The 15,995-nt window shown below is 34.9% G+C and overlaps 1 protein-coding gene and 1 long non-coding RNA gene across 20 annotated transcripts in view; both read right to left on the reverse strand.

The window, feature by feature from the left end:
* Positions 1-424: 424 nt before the first annotated feature.
* The window catches only part of LOC127873654 (serine/threonine-protein kinase NIM1-like), a 66,185-nt gene continuing 50,614 nt past the window's right edge, over positions 425-15,995 (reverse strand). Inside the window, exons 5-9 of one of the 19 annotated variants that reach the window (XM_052417552.1) lie at positions 5,242-7,895; positions 5,128-5,165; positions 5,014-5,051; positions 4,862-4,937; positions 425-4,823 (exon numbers count right to left, since the gene is read on the reverse strand). In XM_052417552.1, the coding sequence (XP_052273512.1) occupies positions 7,137-7,895 (759 nt within the window). In that variant the 3' untranslated portion in view covers positions 425-4,823; positions 4,862-4,937; positions 5,014-5,051; positions 5,128-5,165; positions 5,242-7,136. Of the gene's footprint in view, positions 4,824-4,861; positions 4,938-5,013; positions 5,052-5,089; positions 5,204-5,241; positions 7,896-15,995 lie in introns of all 19 variants that reach the window. The other 18 variants (XM_052417548.1, XM_052417551.1, XM_052417549.1 and 15 more) reach the window with 18 other exon arrangements.
* On the reverse strand, positions 11,588-12,688 carry LOC127873656 (uncharacterized). Its single transcript, XR_008046315.1, has 2 exons — positions 12,249-12,688; positions 11,588-11,946 (listed from the first exon to the last, which is right to left on the reverse strand). It is a non-coding gene; the product is annotated as an uncharacterized LOC127873656 (long non-coding RNA).

The following is a 15,995-nucleotide window of genomic DNA, read 5'->3' on the forward strand; positions in this document are numbered from 1 at the left end:
TTTCAGCAATACATTCCAGTCAGTTCTAAAGGCCAATGGGGCGCAACTGAAGAACCAACAAAGCATGGTCACTCTGGCCTTTGACAAAGGACAAGTAATTAACACATACATTCAGCAGAAATTAAATAATCACAACTGCTTTAATTATTTGCACCCACATTCAAAAGAGGCATATCAAGATTTAAAAGTATGTGTAAAACTCAATGTTGTGCGTTAAGACTTAACGTTGCCTATAGAGCCAGTGTAGCAAAATGATAATAATTTACTCATTAACTCAATAAAACTATTTGTCAGCCAATACTATTGTTACTGACAAATTGTTAGTTTGATAAAATTTGTTGGGCCATTTCTAAGAAAAAAATGCAGGCATCAAGAACTAACATATAATTATTTTATTTTGCAGGCATCAAGAACTAACATATAATTATTTTATTATTTTTATTACTCCTTTAATCAAGTTATTCACAATTATTTTCAAGAATCAACAACACAATCAACAGCTATCTTTCACAAAAAGTGTCATTAAACATGAAAGACACTCCAACATACATTAATACCAATACTAGTTTCACATGTGTATTTTATGGAGATTTGCATGATGCTTTTAACATGGTCCAAACAAAAAATCCAATATAGCTCCTAATCCCTCACCAGAGTTCAACTGTACACAATTGTTTGTCACACTTGACGTGGTTAACTACACTTGGCCTACACTCAAATATGTCTTTGACATTGTCAATGTAAACATTCTACACAATGTTTGATCAAGAATAAGTTCCAAATGTTGCTTCAAGAATGCTAACAAGAGTTTTTATCGACTTTGACCAGGTAACCTAGCTTTTTGGATTCACGTGACCCAGGTACTAAATTAGCCTTGATATGGTCAATACAACCATTCAGACAGAGGTTCATCTAGTAGGATAAGAAAAATGGTGTCTAGAATTTTAACAAAATTTTTGGTTAAGATTTGACCTGATGAAAGAGTTTTTTAAACGATGTGAACTGATTTCAAAATTGGTAAAGATATCGTCAAGCTATGATTGTCAACATAAACATACTGACCAACTTTCATAAAATTGGGTCATACATATTGCGTCTAGACTGGTATCCAAGATTTCTAAGATTTGACCTGGTAACCTTGTATTAAAACGCACACGAACCAAATTGGAATACAAACTAGATATTGTAAATAAAAACATTCCGTCAAAGTTTTATGAAGATTTAGTGATACAACTTGAGTGATACAACTGGCCTCTATAGTGTTAAGAAGTTTTTCGTAAATTTGACCAGGAGATCTGGATTTCAAATATTGGTAACCATGACTACAACTGTGCCTAGATTTTTTTAACTTAAGCATTCTGATCAAGATTGTGTCATTAATGTAGCCTCTAGAATATTTCACTGGAAATATGGTGACCCCAATATCTCATCATGAACACTTTGTGCTCAGGTGAGCTAAAAATTAACACTTATCAATAAATAAAAAATTATAGTTTGAAAACTATTGGGATGACATAATGGTGATTGTTCAAAACAATATCTGGCTTATTTGTTACAAACATGTAATGAATTGCTGATATTTATATATCTCACAAAATAGTGTCAATTAAAGTGTCCAAACAAAAACATAGTTATTTTTCTAACTGTACTGGTTTACCCTCAGAGTATATTTGCAATAATTTATTCAATTTATTTTAAATATGATAAAATGCATCTTCCAATAAATCCCATGGACTTAATATAATATATAGTATAATAATATAATATAAATATTATTTATGCACAATTATTTAAAACACATTTAGCAATCACTTGTCTGTAAATATAGAGTTTATAAAACTGAAACAAAGGTAAGCTGTAGTCATCCTCATACATGTGTTATTATGTATAAGATAAAGACATAACATAAGTTAAAATGCTTAAAAAATAAAATCAACTTAAAAAGTTACTGTTGCAAAGCCTGTTACAAAGCATGCCATTTTGATCATAAACGTCTTACTTCAATTTATAAATTAAACAAAAAGCACCCATTGTAAGTATTGTCAGTATTGATTTATTGGCCCATTTGAACATGGGTAGTTCTAACAGTAGGTCAATATTAAGGTGAAAATGTTGTGAGCGAATGTGAATGTGCAGTGTTGAATGGAAGTATCAACACTTTTAGTAAAGTATTATCTATGTCCAGCAAAATGTCCAATTAGATTTACCAAGAATTTTGAACTTCTGAACAAATCCAAAGGTAGTCAATGAAAAGGTCAACATGAGGTCAGGGGGTCAACATGAGGTCAGCGGATGTATGTGTGATTATATTTTACATTGATTACAAACATTCAAGTATCAAAGTTTTGTAGCAATCATTATTGATGTTGAATGAAATGTTTCATTTAGGGTTAACCAAGAACTTTGACCTTCCAAATTAGTCCAAAAGTAGGTCAAGGTCAGGTAAAATAAGCTCAGAGTAATGTGGGTGTGTTGATGGACAACATCCATGAGAGTATCAAAGATTATTAGGGAACATTATTGGTTTTATATGGGCCGGTCGCTATATGTCAGTAGATGATGGGGCATACAAAATACAATTCAGAACAATTGAAATTCAGCTACTGGAAAATACTATTCTAAATATATATAAACAAGAGCTGTGTTTGTGAAACACAATATCCCCTACTGTGCCACTGTGAAGCCATATATTTTTCCTTTGACCTTGAAGGATGCCAAATATCAAGTTACTATCTTCAATAGTGAAATATGATGGCCAATGTTACAGTTTTCGGACAGACGCCATATATTTTACCTTTGACCTTGAAGGATGACCTTCACCTTCACTTTTCACCACTCAAAATGTTCAGCTCTATGAGATACACATGCATGCCAAATATTAAGTTGCTATCTTCAATAGTGAAAAAGTTATGGCCAATGTTAAAGTTTTCGTACGGACGGACAGACGCCATATATTTGACATTTGACCTTGAAGGATTACCTTTACCTTCACCTTTCACCACTCAAAATGTGCAGCTCAATGAGATGCACATGCATGCCAAAATCAAGTTGCTATGTTAAATATTGAAAAAATTATCACCATTAAAGTTTGGGGACGGACGGACAGACTGACTTACGGACAGTTCAACTGCTATATGCCACCCTACGGGGGGCATAAAAACTGTCCAAGAACTGTGCATAAACCTTCACTATTGCAAATATGATCATTAGTGTTATAAATAAATAAGAGGCTGTTTAATCCCTTCATTTAACTTTATTTAACCATTTATGCCTAGTGGTCTCCCATCCTTCTAAATTGGATCAATTTATTTCCAAAATTAGGGATTTCTAGTATACCTATTTCTATATTTAGAATATTTCTTACAGAAATTCCTTTGAGCAAACAGAACAGACCCTGATGAGACGCCGCATCATGCAGTGTCTAATCTGGGTCTACGCTGTTTGCCAAGGCCTTTTTTCTAGAGGCTTGGCATAAATGAGTTAAATAAATGCAAGAATTAGATCCTGTATTGGTAACAGGCTAATCTGGGACGGCACTTTACCCACATGCATTAAATCCCTTTTTCACAGAGCACGGCACAAATGTACAATACGTTTAAGTTATTGCAATACACACCATTCTTATCAGTAGTTGTACAAATTAGCAACTAAGCAAATAAATTCTGCTAAAAGAATACAAATGTGGTCTGTTGTTTTTAAGAATACTACACCAAAGTCTGTTTTCAATAGCAAACAAAGAGAAACAAAATAGATAAACTCTGCAAAAAGGCAAGCAAATGTTACTTTAAGTTATGATTATTATTTACTTCTTTATCTCCTAAAAACATTGTGTTTTGTTTTAGCAATTATACAACTTAGCAAAATGTACATAAATTTGGTATTGATAACAGCAGCTTAACATTTGCCTGGATTGTTAAGACATCAAATGACCTGGGAAACAATTCATTAGCCCTTTCCCACTCAGAAGCAAAGTGAAAATGGCTATGTGCAAACAGCATAAAAACAGAACAGTCTGCGAATTACTTGCAGTCTGTTCAGGTTTTATGCTGTTTGCTGCCCATCAGTATGTAAGGGTTGGAAATAAAGCCTTAAAAAGTTGAATGTAGTAAGAATGGTCTTTAATTAAATTGATCTTTCCAAGGTGCTACAAATGCATCAAAATATGTTTTTAAGTGGTAAACAGTTAATGGCTATTATCATAATTTAGGCCGTATACAGCCACCATGGCTCCAGATCAGCCTGTGCTACCCTTTCTGTGATAAAATCAGGTCAGGTTTCTTGGTTTCATTAGCTGCCATTGTAGCGATCATTATAAGGCCTATTTTCTCATTACCAGGGTTCAAAAATGATAACAGATATGATTGTGTATCATAATATGTATCAGATTGTGATGGCAACAAGATACTACAACATGTAAAAAGAAAGCTGCAATATTCCACACTTGTAAGAATGACTAGCAAAATGCCTATAAAAACCTGGTAACTAGATAATTGGGCCGTGCTCTGTGAAAAGGGGTTTATAATGCATGTGCGTAAAGTGCTGTCCCAGATTAGCCTGTGAAGTCCGCACAGGCTAATCAGGGACAACACTTCCGCCTAAACTGGAGTTTTGCTAAAAAAATACATACAAAAAAAAATACCATAAAAGCAGAAAGTGTCGTCCCTGAGTAGCCTGTGGAGACTCCACACTTTATGTACATGCATTAATACCTGTGGAGACTCCACACTTTATGTACATGCATTAATACCTGTGGAGACTCCACACTTTATGTACATGCATTAATACCTGTGGAGACTCCACACTTTATGTACATGCATTAATACCTGTGGAAACTCCACACTTTATGTACATGCATTAATACCTGTGGAGACTCCACACTTTATGTACATGCATTAATACCTGTGGAGACTCCACACTTTATGTACATGCATTAATACCTGTGGAAACTCCACACTTTATGTACATGCATTAATACCTGTGGAAACTCCACACTTTATGTACATGCATTAATACCTGTGGAGACTCCACACTTTATGTACATGCATTAATACCTGTGGAAACTCCACACTTTATGTACATGCATTAATACCTGTGGAAACTCCACACTTTATGTACATGCATTAATACCTGTGGAGACTCCACACTTTATGTACATGCATTAATACCTGTGGAGACTCCACACTTTATGTACATGCATTAATACCTGTGGAAACTCCACACTTTATGTACATGCATTAATACCCCTTTTAACAGAGCAATGCCCATCCATAAATTGTCTGTCACAGTTTGACATTATTACTTTAATGACCATTAAGATCTATTAATGTTTTGATATAAATTCTTCAAAGATCCAGTCCACCAAAAAGTATCAAAAATTAAACTATGTATGAACATCAAAAATTTATACCCAGAGGCATTTTGCGCTATCAAATGAAAAGAAGCTATGATTGTTTTATAAATTTTGATCCTCTGACATTAAATCTATTAGTTCTGCATACATTGGTCATATTGAGATCATACTTTATTTGCTAATCATGTGTTTTGAGTGACTTTATTTAGGTCTTGCAAGCAAGGTAACTAGGTTAGATCAGGGTTAACATATAAATCTAGGATTTACCTTTAAATCAAGGGTTTACCTTTAGTTCAATGGTTGACTTTGAAATCAATGGATGACCTTAAGAGAAGAGGTAAAGCTATAAATCTAGGATTGACCTTTAAATAAACGGTTGACCTTAAGTTCAATATTGTTGACCTTTAATTCTATGGTTAACCTACAACTCTAGGATTTACCTTTAAATCAAGGGTTGGCCTTTAGTTCAAGGTTTGAACTTTAGATCAATAGTTGAACTTTAGATCAGGGATTAACCTGTAAATCTAGGATCAACCTTCAAATTAAGGGTTGACCTTTAGATCAAGGGTTCAACTTAAGATGGAGGGTTGACCTCTAGATCACAATCATTCTTGGCTTAATCTTGCTCCCATGGACTTTGTGCTCAGGTTGACAGACAGAAGAAATAGTTACCTGAAAATTTTAGCTCAAGTTTTAAGGTAGACATGTTAAATGTATGTAAAAGTTTAACGTAAACCTTAAGCATTAGAGACTATAAGAATGATTGTTCATTTTTTGTGTAAATATAGACAGTATATTGTATCAATTTAAAGGTAGACGATTTGTAGTTTTATAAGTGCTTGCAAATTGAAAATAAGTATATCGTCTCCCCTGTAATGTGTTAAATTATAACACTGAAAACACAACTTGTCATTTCAAGCTAGAACTTTTTTAGCATTATTAATAATACTTATGAAAAACAAATAAATGTAAGAATAAATCTCACTGATTGTTTCTATATTTCTTTACTTTGCAATTCAATACCTTATCTCACTACTTATCAAAAATAAGTTTGCTTCAGGTCATTTTCTGATTGTCATTTTTTAACAGCATTTGTATTTTGTAAACAAATAAAAAATTGACAATTAACAAGAAATAAATATAAATAGTACAGCATAGAGTTTTTACTTTACATTTTACATTATTATGTAATCTTATCTTAATTAATTGTAATGTTTTAATGATATATATGCATCATTTTTGGAACAATCAGTTAGGAATGTTGATTAAAAATTGTTTAAACAAGACTATTGCCAAGCAATATATGTCCCCTACCGACTCCACCATTGTCAGAATTTTTTAATTTTTTTATTTGTTGTCATAGCAACCAGTATTTTTTATGTAGGAACAAAATGAAATGACGTTAATAATGTCCATATTGCCATCTATCCATGTTTCAAGTTTCATGAAAAAAATATTAAGAACTTTTAAAGTTATCAAAGGATCCAGAAAAGTGTGACAGACTCACGGACACACAGAGCCCAAGCCATAAGTCCCCTCCGGTGAAACCGGTAGGGGACAATAAAATAGGAAATGGAATGATTTTAAATTAGGAAAAAAAAACTAAATAAATACCATTCATATAGGTAATACAATCGGCAATACTGTTTCCGGTTAAAAAAACAAACATATCACAATTAAAAATTTACCTTCCCTTGCAAAACAAAATGGGCAATTGTATATGCCTCATTTATGTAAAATAATATATGTAAATAAACAATAATACTATCACAGAAATGTACTAAAATCACAATATAGTACACAATTTTGACTGTTTTGTCACAGACGGAGCAGCAGTTCCGCTATCACGATTAACATTGGAACGTGACCGATTCATATCCTGTATGTTGCTTGACGAACTGTTGTCGCTGATTCCAAGACGCCTTTTGTGAATTCGATGCAGAACTATCCTATATGTACCCGTAACACTCGATCTCGAGTCCCGGGAACCATTTTGACGAAAATGCGTGTCAGTGATGCCAAGTTCGTTCAGCACTTTTCTTGCGTCTTTTTCCTCATCACTGATATGAGCACCTGACAGACTGGGATAAACACTATAAGGCTCCAGGGGCTTTGGAATTTCTTGACCCTCGAGCCATTCAGAGTCCAGAATCTCCTGCACTGTGAATCGGTCTTGCGGAACGGCCTTAAGCATACTACGAATCAAGAACTGACAACTGTCTGACACGTATGATGGTATTATGTAACTTCCGTCTAATATACACTTTTTTAACTTTGCTACGGTATCTGCCCTAAATGGCATTATTCCTGTCACAATGAAGTACAGCATTATCCCCATTGCCCAAATGTCAACAAAAACGCCAACATAACTCTCGTCTTTGAACAGTTCGGGGGCCGCATATGGAGGGCTGCCACAAAATGTGTTCAATAAACTCTCAGGCATGGAACATGTGCTAAAGCCAAAGTCTCCAATTTTTACAAATCTTGAGCCCGAGTAGAACACATTCTCTGCCTTCAAATCTCTGTGAATGATGTTGTGACTGTGCTGAAAAAAATGCAAAATGACACTCATTTTGGGAGAAAAAATATGTCATTTATCTGACAGAAACTTGGTTGTTTTTAAAAAACCTACATCTCACAATAAATGAGTTTAATTGAATGAACAGAACGAGCCAAATATTGTCTGTGCTGAAAAAAGTCTGTAAGAAAACAACAAGGATAATACATAAAGGTCATACAAACTGGAGGAGGCACAATATTTTGATATGTCCCCCAGAATTCAGTACTTGTTTGCATACAAAATAAAATATTTTAGCTAACAAATGTTTAATTAATGTGAACTTCTTTTAACCAAAATGTCATGTTGGAGGCATGACAATATCGGATCAAACTGACAAGGCGCTGTGGACCTGCTTCAATTTATAATTATCTCGCTTTGAAACAGGTGCTTGAATCTTGAAAATGACAGGTTAAGATGTATAATTGAGATTTACAGTCACTTAATTTTTGTTCTGGCTAGTTGTTACAACCAGAACTGACACCATGGTTTTTGGCTTTTTTGGCGAGTGAGGGAGTACTTATTCAGATCCTGACTCGTTGCCTTATCAATGACAGCCAAGTTATAAGACATACATCCTTGTTTCCCAAAAATTTGACCTTTAACTTTAGATAACCACCAAGCTTAATATTGCTCATAGGAAAATGAGTGTTGCTTTCAGAATCAATTCTCATCATACATATCAACTCCTGTTAATTAATTTTGTAATTCATTTGACCTTTTACCTTGATTTATGACCTTCATCTTAAGCATAAGATACTGAACGAAATATGAAAAGAAATGCATTGAGCGGCGCTATGGGAAAATGTGGCTTAATGCATGCCCTCAATGTGTTGTCTGAGATAAGCAAGTGCAGGCCACATGGGCTTTATTGAGACAACCCTTTCTGCTTTTATGGTAATTTTTGTAAAAAGAAGTAAGAGACTTTGCAAAAATCCAAATTAGGCGAGGAGTGTTGTCCCCAATAAGCCTGTTTATACTGTTTAACCCTTTGCATGCTGGGAAATTTGTCGTCTGCTAAAATGTCGTCTGCTGAATTTGTAAAATAAGCATTTTCTTCATTTTTTTTTCAAAGAATACTATCAGAATAGCAAACAGTTTGGATCCAGATGAGACGCCACGTTCTGTGGCGTCTCATCTGGATCCAAACTGTTTGCAAAGGCCTTTAAAATTTGGTTCCCGCACTGAAGGGTTAAGTTTATCTGGTATGATACTTTATGCACATTCATTCAGCCCAGTTTTCCCAGCAGCCAGCCCATATATAAACATTAATGTACTCACACATGTATACCAATTTAAAAGCCCTTTCAATAGTCACATAAATAAAGCATCATTGGAAAAGTCTCTTTCAATGGCCTATCATTATCTTAATGAGATTTAACATTGATTCTGCTGATAACAAATTACCAGACTTACTCAGGTTGCCATTAGCACATGAGTCTTCGAAGAGAGGTACAAATGAGACTATTGTTATGAGTGCAAATGATATTCATGAAATCAATACAGGGACAAAATTACCAGAAAGGCACTGATGTATTTCTAAACCAAATAAGCTCATAGTTTAGCAGAATGCCTACAAGTCATGTGAAAAAATAATGAAAAAAAAAAATTAATTTATGCTTGAGAGAAAAACTTAACAGTTTAATATGATAACAATTCTTGTAAAATATGCCTTAACACATTTATGCCTAGCGTCAAGTAAAAAGGCCTTGGCAAACAGCGTAGACCCAGCTGAGACGCCCGCATGATGCAGCGTCTCATCTGGGTATGCGCTGTTTGCTTAAAGGAATTTCTGTAAGAAATATTCTAAATATAGAAATAAATGTTCTAGACATCCCTTATTTTGGAAATAAATTGATCAAATTAAGAAGGATGGGAGAGTCCACTAAATTTAATGGGTTAATATGATAATAATTATTGTAAATATGCTTAAAGGGATCTTTTCACGCTTTGGTAAATTAACAAAATTGAAAAAAGTTGTTTCAGATTCGCAAATTTTCGTTATAGTTATGATATTTGTGAGGAAACAGTAATACTGAACATTTACCATGGTCTAATATAGCCATTATATGCATCTTTTGATGATTTTAAAACCTAACAAGAGTGCCAAACTGTCACAAGATACGCCCGTTTTAAGGCTTTGGACAACTTGATAACTTTACCATGACCCATATTTGAACTTGACCTACATATCATCTAGACACAACTTCTGACCAAAGTTGGTGAAGATCGGATAAAAACTACTTCAATTAGAGAGCTGACACCATGCTAAATGCTTGAAATGCACTAAGTGACCCCGTGACCTAGTTTTAAACCTGGCATGACTCATATTTGAACTTGACCTACATGCAGATATTGTCTAGACACAATTTCTGACCAAATTTGGTGAAGATCGGATGAAAACTACTTCAACTAGAGAGCGGACACCATGCTAAATGCTTGAAATGCACTAAGTGACCCTGTGACCTAGTTTTTGACCCGGCATGACCCATATTCGTATTTGACTTAGATATTGTCTAGATACAACTTCTGACCAAGTTTGGTGAAGATCGGATAAAAACTATTTGAATTAGAGAGCGGAAACTGCTGTGGACGCCGCCCGCCTGCCCACCTGCCGCCAAGGTGAAACTATAATACGTCCCGTTTTTTTAAAACGGGCGTATAAAAAGGGGACATCACTTTTGTAATTATTAACAAAGGACAATTTAAAATGCACATGGACAACATAAATAAAAACATAACGTAATGAATTCAGTTATTCATTTATTTGGTGTACAGATCATTTGCAACATCCTAATGGATTCTCTTGAACCACAGCACATGACTCCAGGAACACTGAAATAAAGTAATTTGAAGAACATTTAAGCAACCTTTTAAAAAATGAAAATTATAAAAACCAAACAAAACAATTATCACTATAAAGACTTACAAAGTACTGTAGCAAAGAGTAAACAAGACAACATCAAAGATTTGGAAGCGCTATAAGTGGTTAGGTATGGGAATACATGTGATGATTAATGAAGTACTAACAATGTGGGAAGCGCTGAAAGTGGTTAGGTATGGGAATACATGTGATGATTAATGAAGAACTAGCAATGTGGATGTGCTACAGTGTTAACCGGGTACACCACGCACTCTCTAACTACTACTATGGCTATCAGGAAGAAAAAATATGACATTTATTCAAAGTGAAATTTTGTGTTTCATCTTTTTCTTTGAAATTGAGCAGAATGTGTTAGGTACAGTTAGAGAATGCTCTAGGAGGTATGTCATGGAACAATGCAGAGTTCAGGTAAGTTACAGTGGTACTGAAATTAGAAGCAATTACACACAAACGCATACTAATAAAAGCTAGAAAATATATTCCATTCAGCATGCAATAGTATACACTGAGATATACAAGAATACATTCTGAACTGACATCATCTGAAGCTGCATTGTTTAGAAAGACGACTGTTTAAAAATATACTTTAAGACATAGTAACGATAAAGTTGACGAAATGCTGCATTTCTTTCGATGATATGAGAAAGAATTGAAAATTTCCTTGTGTATAAGCATAAAATCAATTTAAAAAATTGATTTTAGGTTGATGACAATGATAAACAGTTGCCTTTCTATAGTACCCATGCACAGTGAAAAACTCATGTACCTGTGGAAATCATGATTAGATTGAAGGAAAAATGAAACTTACCAATAAACATGTTGTTAAAAATAACTCGTTTCAAAAATCGCGAAAAAAATAAACCCGATGAAAATATCGCAAAATAAAACTGGATAAAAATATTGCATAAAAATATTGCATGTGTTAATCGGTTGCATGTCTCCAATCAGACCTGACTGATATATAATCTATATACTACCTCTGACCAAGTTTGGTGAATTCAACTTGAACTAGAGCTTTGTCACTGAATGTGACTTATACCCCCATACCACTTTGACGCAGGATAAAAAGTTGTTTAAAAGTTTCGGATGAATACAATTTGAATTAGAGTCCGGACAAAGTGGCGCCGTTGAAAATGCACTAATTGACCCTATGACCTAGTTCTTGACCCGACATGACCCATATTCGAACTTGACCTAGATATCAACTAGATGCAACTACTGACCAAGTTTGGTAAAGATCGGATGAATACAATTTGAATAAGAGTCCGGACAAAGTGGCGCTGTTGAAAATGGACTAATTGACCCTATGACCTAGTTTTTTACCTGGCATGACCCATATTCGAACTTGGCCTAGATATCAACTAGATGCAACTACTGACCAAGTTTGGTGAAGATAAGATTTATACAATTTGAATTAGAGTCCGGACAAAGTAAAATGCACTAATTGACCCTTTGACCTAGTTTTTGACCCAGCATGACCCATATTCGGACTTGACCTAGATATCAACTAGATGCAACTACTGACCAAGTTTGGTGAAGATCGGATGAATACAATTTGAATTAGAGTCCGGACAAAGTGGCGCCGTTGAAAATGCACTAATTGACCCTATGACCTAGTTTTTGACCCAGCATGACCCATATTCGAACTTGGCCTATATATCAACTAGATGCAACTGCTGACCAAGTTTGGTGAAGATCGGATGAATACAATTTGAAATAGAGTCCGGACAAAGTGGCCCCTTTGAAAATGCACTTATTGACCCTATGACCTAGTTTTTGACCCGGCATGACCCATATTCGAACTTGGCCTAGATATCAACTAGATGCAACTGCTGACCAAGTTTGGTGAAGATCGGATGAATACAATTTGAATTAGAGTCCGGACAAAGTGATGCCTTCCGCCCGCCGCCCGCCCGCCGCCCGCCCGCCCGCCAAGGGGTTTCACATAATACGTCCCGTATTTTATACGGGCGTATAAAAATTATAAAGCGTTGCAACGCGAAACGATTGAATAATTTGGAGAGTTCTGTTTTTGTCGTTAAATTTTGTGAAACTACGAAGATTGCTTATATAACGTATAAAATACGTCATGTATATGTACACGGCGGAATAGCTCAGTAGGCTAAAGCGTTTTTACTTCAGGACTCTGGCAGGACTGCAGGGGTCACTGGTTCGAAACCTGGTCCGGGCAATGTTCTTTTCCTTTTTTTAATTTTATTCTTGATTTTTTACTGGAGCTTTTACGATCCAATGTTTACATTTATCGATATAAAGCATTTAATGAATAAGTTAAAAAATGCCAAAATCTGTGAAAAGGCCCCTTTAAGTTTTCCATTTGGGGGATGTTACAAAAGCTCAACTTATCACTTGGTACAAACATTTTAAATACTTATATGAGTCGCGTTCTGAAAAAACTGGGCTTAATGCATGTGCGTAAGGTGTCCTCCCAGATTAGCCTGTGCAGTCCGCACAGGCTAAACAGGGACGACACTTTCCGCCTAAACAAGATTTTCAGTAAGAAGGGACTTCCTTTAAACAAAAATACCATAACAGCTAAAAGTGTCGTTCCTGATTAGCCTGTGCGGACTGCACAGGCTAATCTGGGAAGAAACTTTACGCACATGAATTAAGCCCAATTTTCTCAGAACAAGACACATATATGCACAATTGTGTCACGTAAATGTTCCGACATTTACAAAAGCTTTTTTTGCCATTCTTTTTTTAATGACAACATATATCCCCTTGGATAAAGGTCAATTTGATTTGTACCAAATGTAAATTTGCAAAAAACCAGAGTTCACTGATAACAAACATCAGAAACTAACAGAGCGTTTAATTTACCCACTAGTTGTTTGATTGCCTTGCATAAGAACTTCAAAAAATGCTTATTTACCGATACATACAAACATATACATTTACAAACAATATCTGAAAATTATGTGAGTTTTGTTGTGGGAAAAAAGGGCTTAGTGCTTTTGAGTAATGTTTCGTTAAGTGACGTTTTAGATAAGCCTGTGCAGTCTGTGATACAAGTGAAAGACATAAACATTTTTTCAAGATAATCATCTCAAAAACAGGTCATAAATTCCTGTCGAACCGAGCAATACTTGGAGGAGTCTATTAAGCTCTGTAAGTAAACATCATAAAGATGGCCATTCCATTCAGACAAGCAATAATGTTAAACATTGATTTTCATGCAGGTCTGCACCATTAACCCTTTCAGTGCGGGAACCAAATTTTGAAGGCCTTTGCAAACAGTTTGGATCCTGATGAGACGCCACAGAACGTGGCGTCTCATCAGGATCCAAACTGTTTGCTATTCTGAAAGTATTCTTTGAAAAAAATAGAAGAAAATGCTAATTTTAGAAATTCAGCAGACGACATTTTAGCAGAAGACAAATTACCCAGCATGCAAAGGGTTAAAGGATTATCATTTGTTTGCACAGACACTCTATGCTTTTTTATTACTATTGAAGTGTATTCATCATAGCAAACAAAATCAATAGTTCTTTCCTATTTATGGTAATTTTCTAGCCTGACCGAATTCAGTGCCAAGGTGATTAGTACATTTTTTATTTTACAAAAAATGTATGACATGGCATGAGAAATCTGTTCGAGAGGCAACCTTTAGAGGAGAAGGACACTTGATAACATTAGGGGAGCAAGACAGAGGAAGGGGCCACATTTATATAAGACTTTTTGAGTCTTGTTCTGGGAAAACTAGGTTAACCCTTTACCTCTTAGATACGTATTTTGATTTATCCTGCCTCTGTTGCAAACATTGACCTAATAAAGAAGTGTCAAAGAAACTAGTTGATATCCGGCAGTACCTCGCGAGACCGCGATTTAACAGAAGTGTGTATTCCTGCGCGCCGATTAACATGTTCAAATGTTTGACCTTTGAAATTTATTGAGACGCATCATGAATGTTATTGTTTTATTATATGATCCTATTTTGTTTCTTCTTTTAAATATATTACCAAACCTGAGCTTTCCGTAATTTTTATTTTCATTTACTTGATTTCGCAATTTATGACGTACCTAGTGTGACGTCATTTCTCTGACGAAACATACTAGTTTAAGCAAGACTCGCTGGATTTTAGGGACAATTTTGACGTGGTGGTTTTATACAGTAATTTTCTTTTTAAGCATCAAACGAATCCATTACGTATTTCGGATTGTTTGTTTGTCCCATATAATTGTTAACTTCGAAAGCCTTTTTTAAAGGAATAAAATAACTCGCTTCTACAGGATTACGATTTTGTCAATCGTGTTTTGGGTCAGACTCAGAGTCTGAGAGTGGTTAGCATTTGATACAAAAGCTATCCAAAATAGTGTGGTTTAAAATATATTTCAAATTCGATAAAGGGATGGAAGAACAGAAAATGTATTTCGATAAAGGGATGGAAGAACAGAAAATGGAAGCGCATATTGTTGTAACTTTATTGTTATAAGCATTGGATTAAAGTTGTCATTGAGGTAAATAAAATTTAGTTGTTTTTTTTTGCTGTTGCATTTTTTGTTTCACTTTCTACCAAGAAAAGTATCACATTCTTGATTCGTTTTTTATTTTTTCTCATATTTTCAATAGGAAAGTATTAAAAGGAACAGTTAAATGTGAAACTATTTTTTACTTGACACAATTGGTAGTTATTTGGTCTTCACGATGCTGTGTACATGTAGGAAGTCCGACCAAAATAATTATTTGATGTAAATTAATTATGTGTCTTTAAATAAAATGTGTTAACGGCATAAGGTAACGTGAGGCAGGATAAACCGAATACATGGTTGGTGCAGAGATGGAGAAAGTTTATCAAGTTCAGCCTGAAAAAGAAAAATAGGGCTCGCTAAAGCTAGTCCTATTTTCTTTTTCTAAGTCTCACCGGATAAACTTTCTCCATCTCGGCACCTACCATGTATTCTCTATGTATTTGTAATCCCTCACAAAGTTAAAGACCTTTCTTACTAGATTCAAATTTTAAAGGCTTTATTTCAAACTCTAAGATACTGATAAGCAGCAAACAGCATAAAACCTGAACAGACTGCGAGTAACTCACAGGCTATTCTGGTTTTATGCTGTTTGCACATAGCTATTTTCACTTTGCTTCTAAGAGGGAAAGGGAAAAATGCATGAGCGTAAAGTGTCATTACAATATACAAGCGCAGTCCGCGCAGGTTAATCAAGGAGGACACTTTCAGCTTGT

This window comes from Dreissena polymorpha, chromosome 3, assembly GCF_020536995.1.
Source record: "Dreissena polymorpha isolate Duluth1 chromosome 3, UMN_Dpol_1.0, whole genome shotgun sequence".
Lineage (NCBI taxonomy): Eukaryota > Metazoa > Mollusca > Bivalvia > Myida > Dreissenidae > Dreissena > Dreissena polymorpha.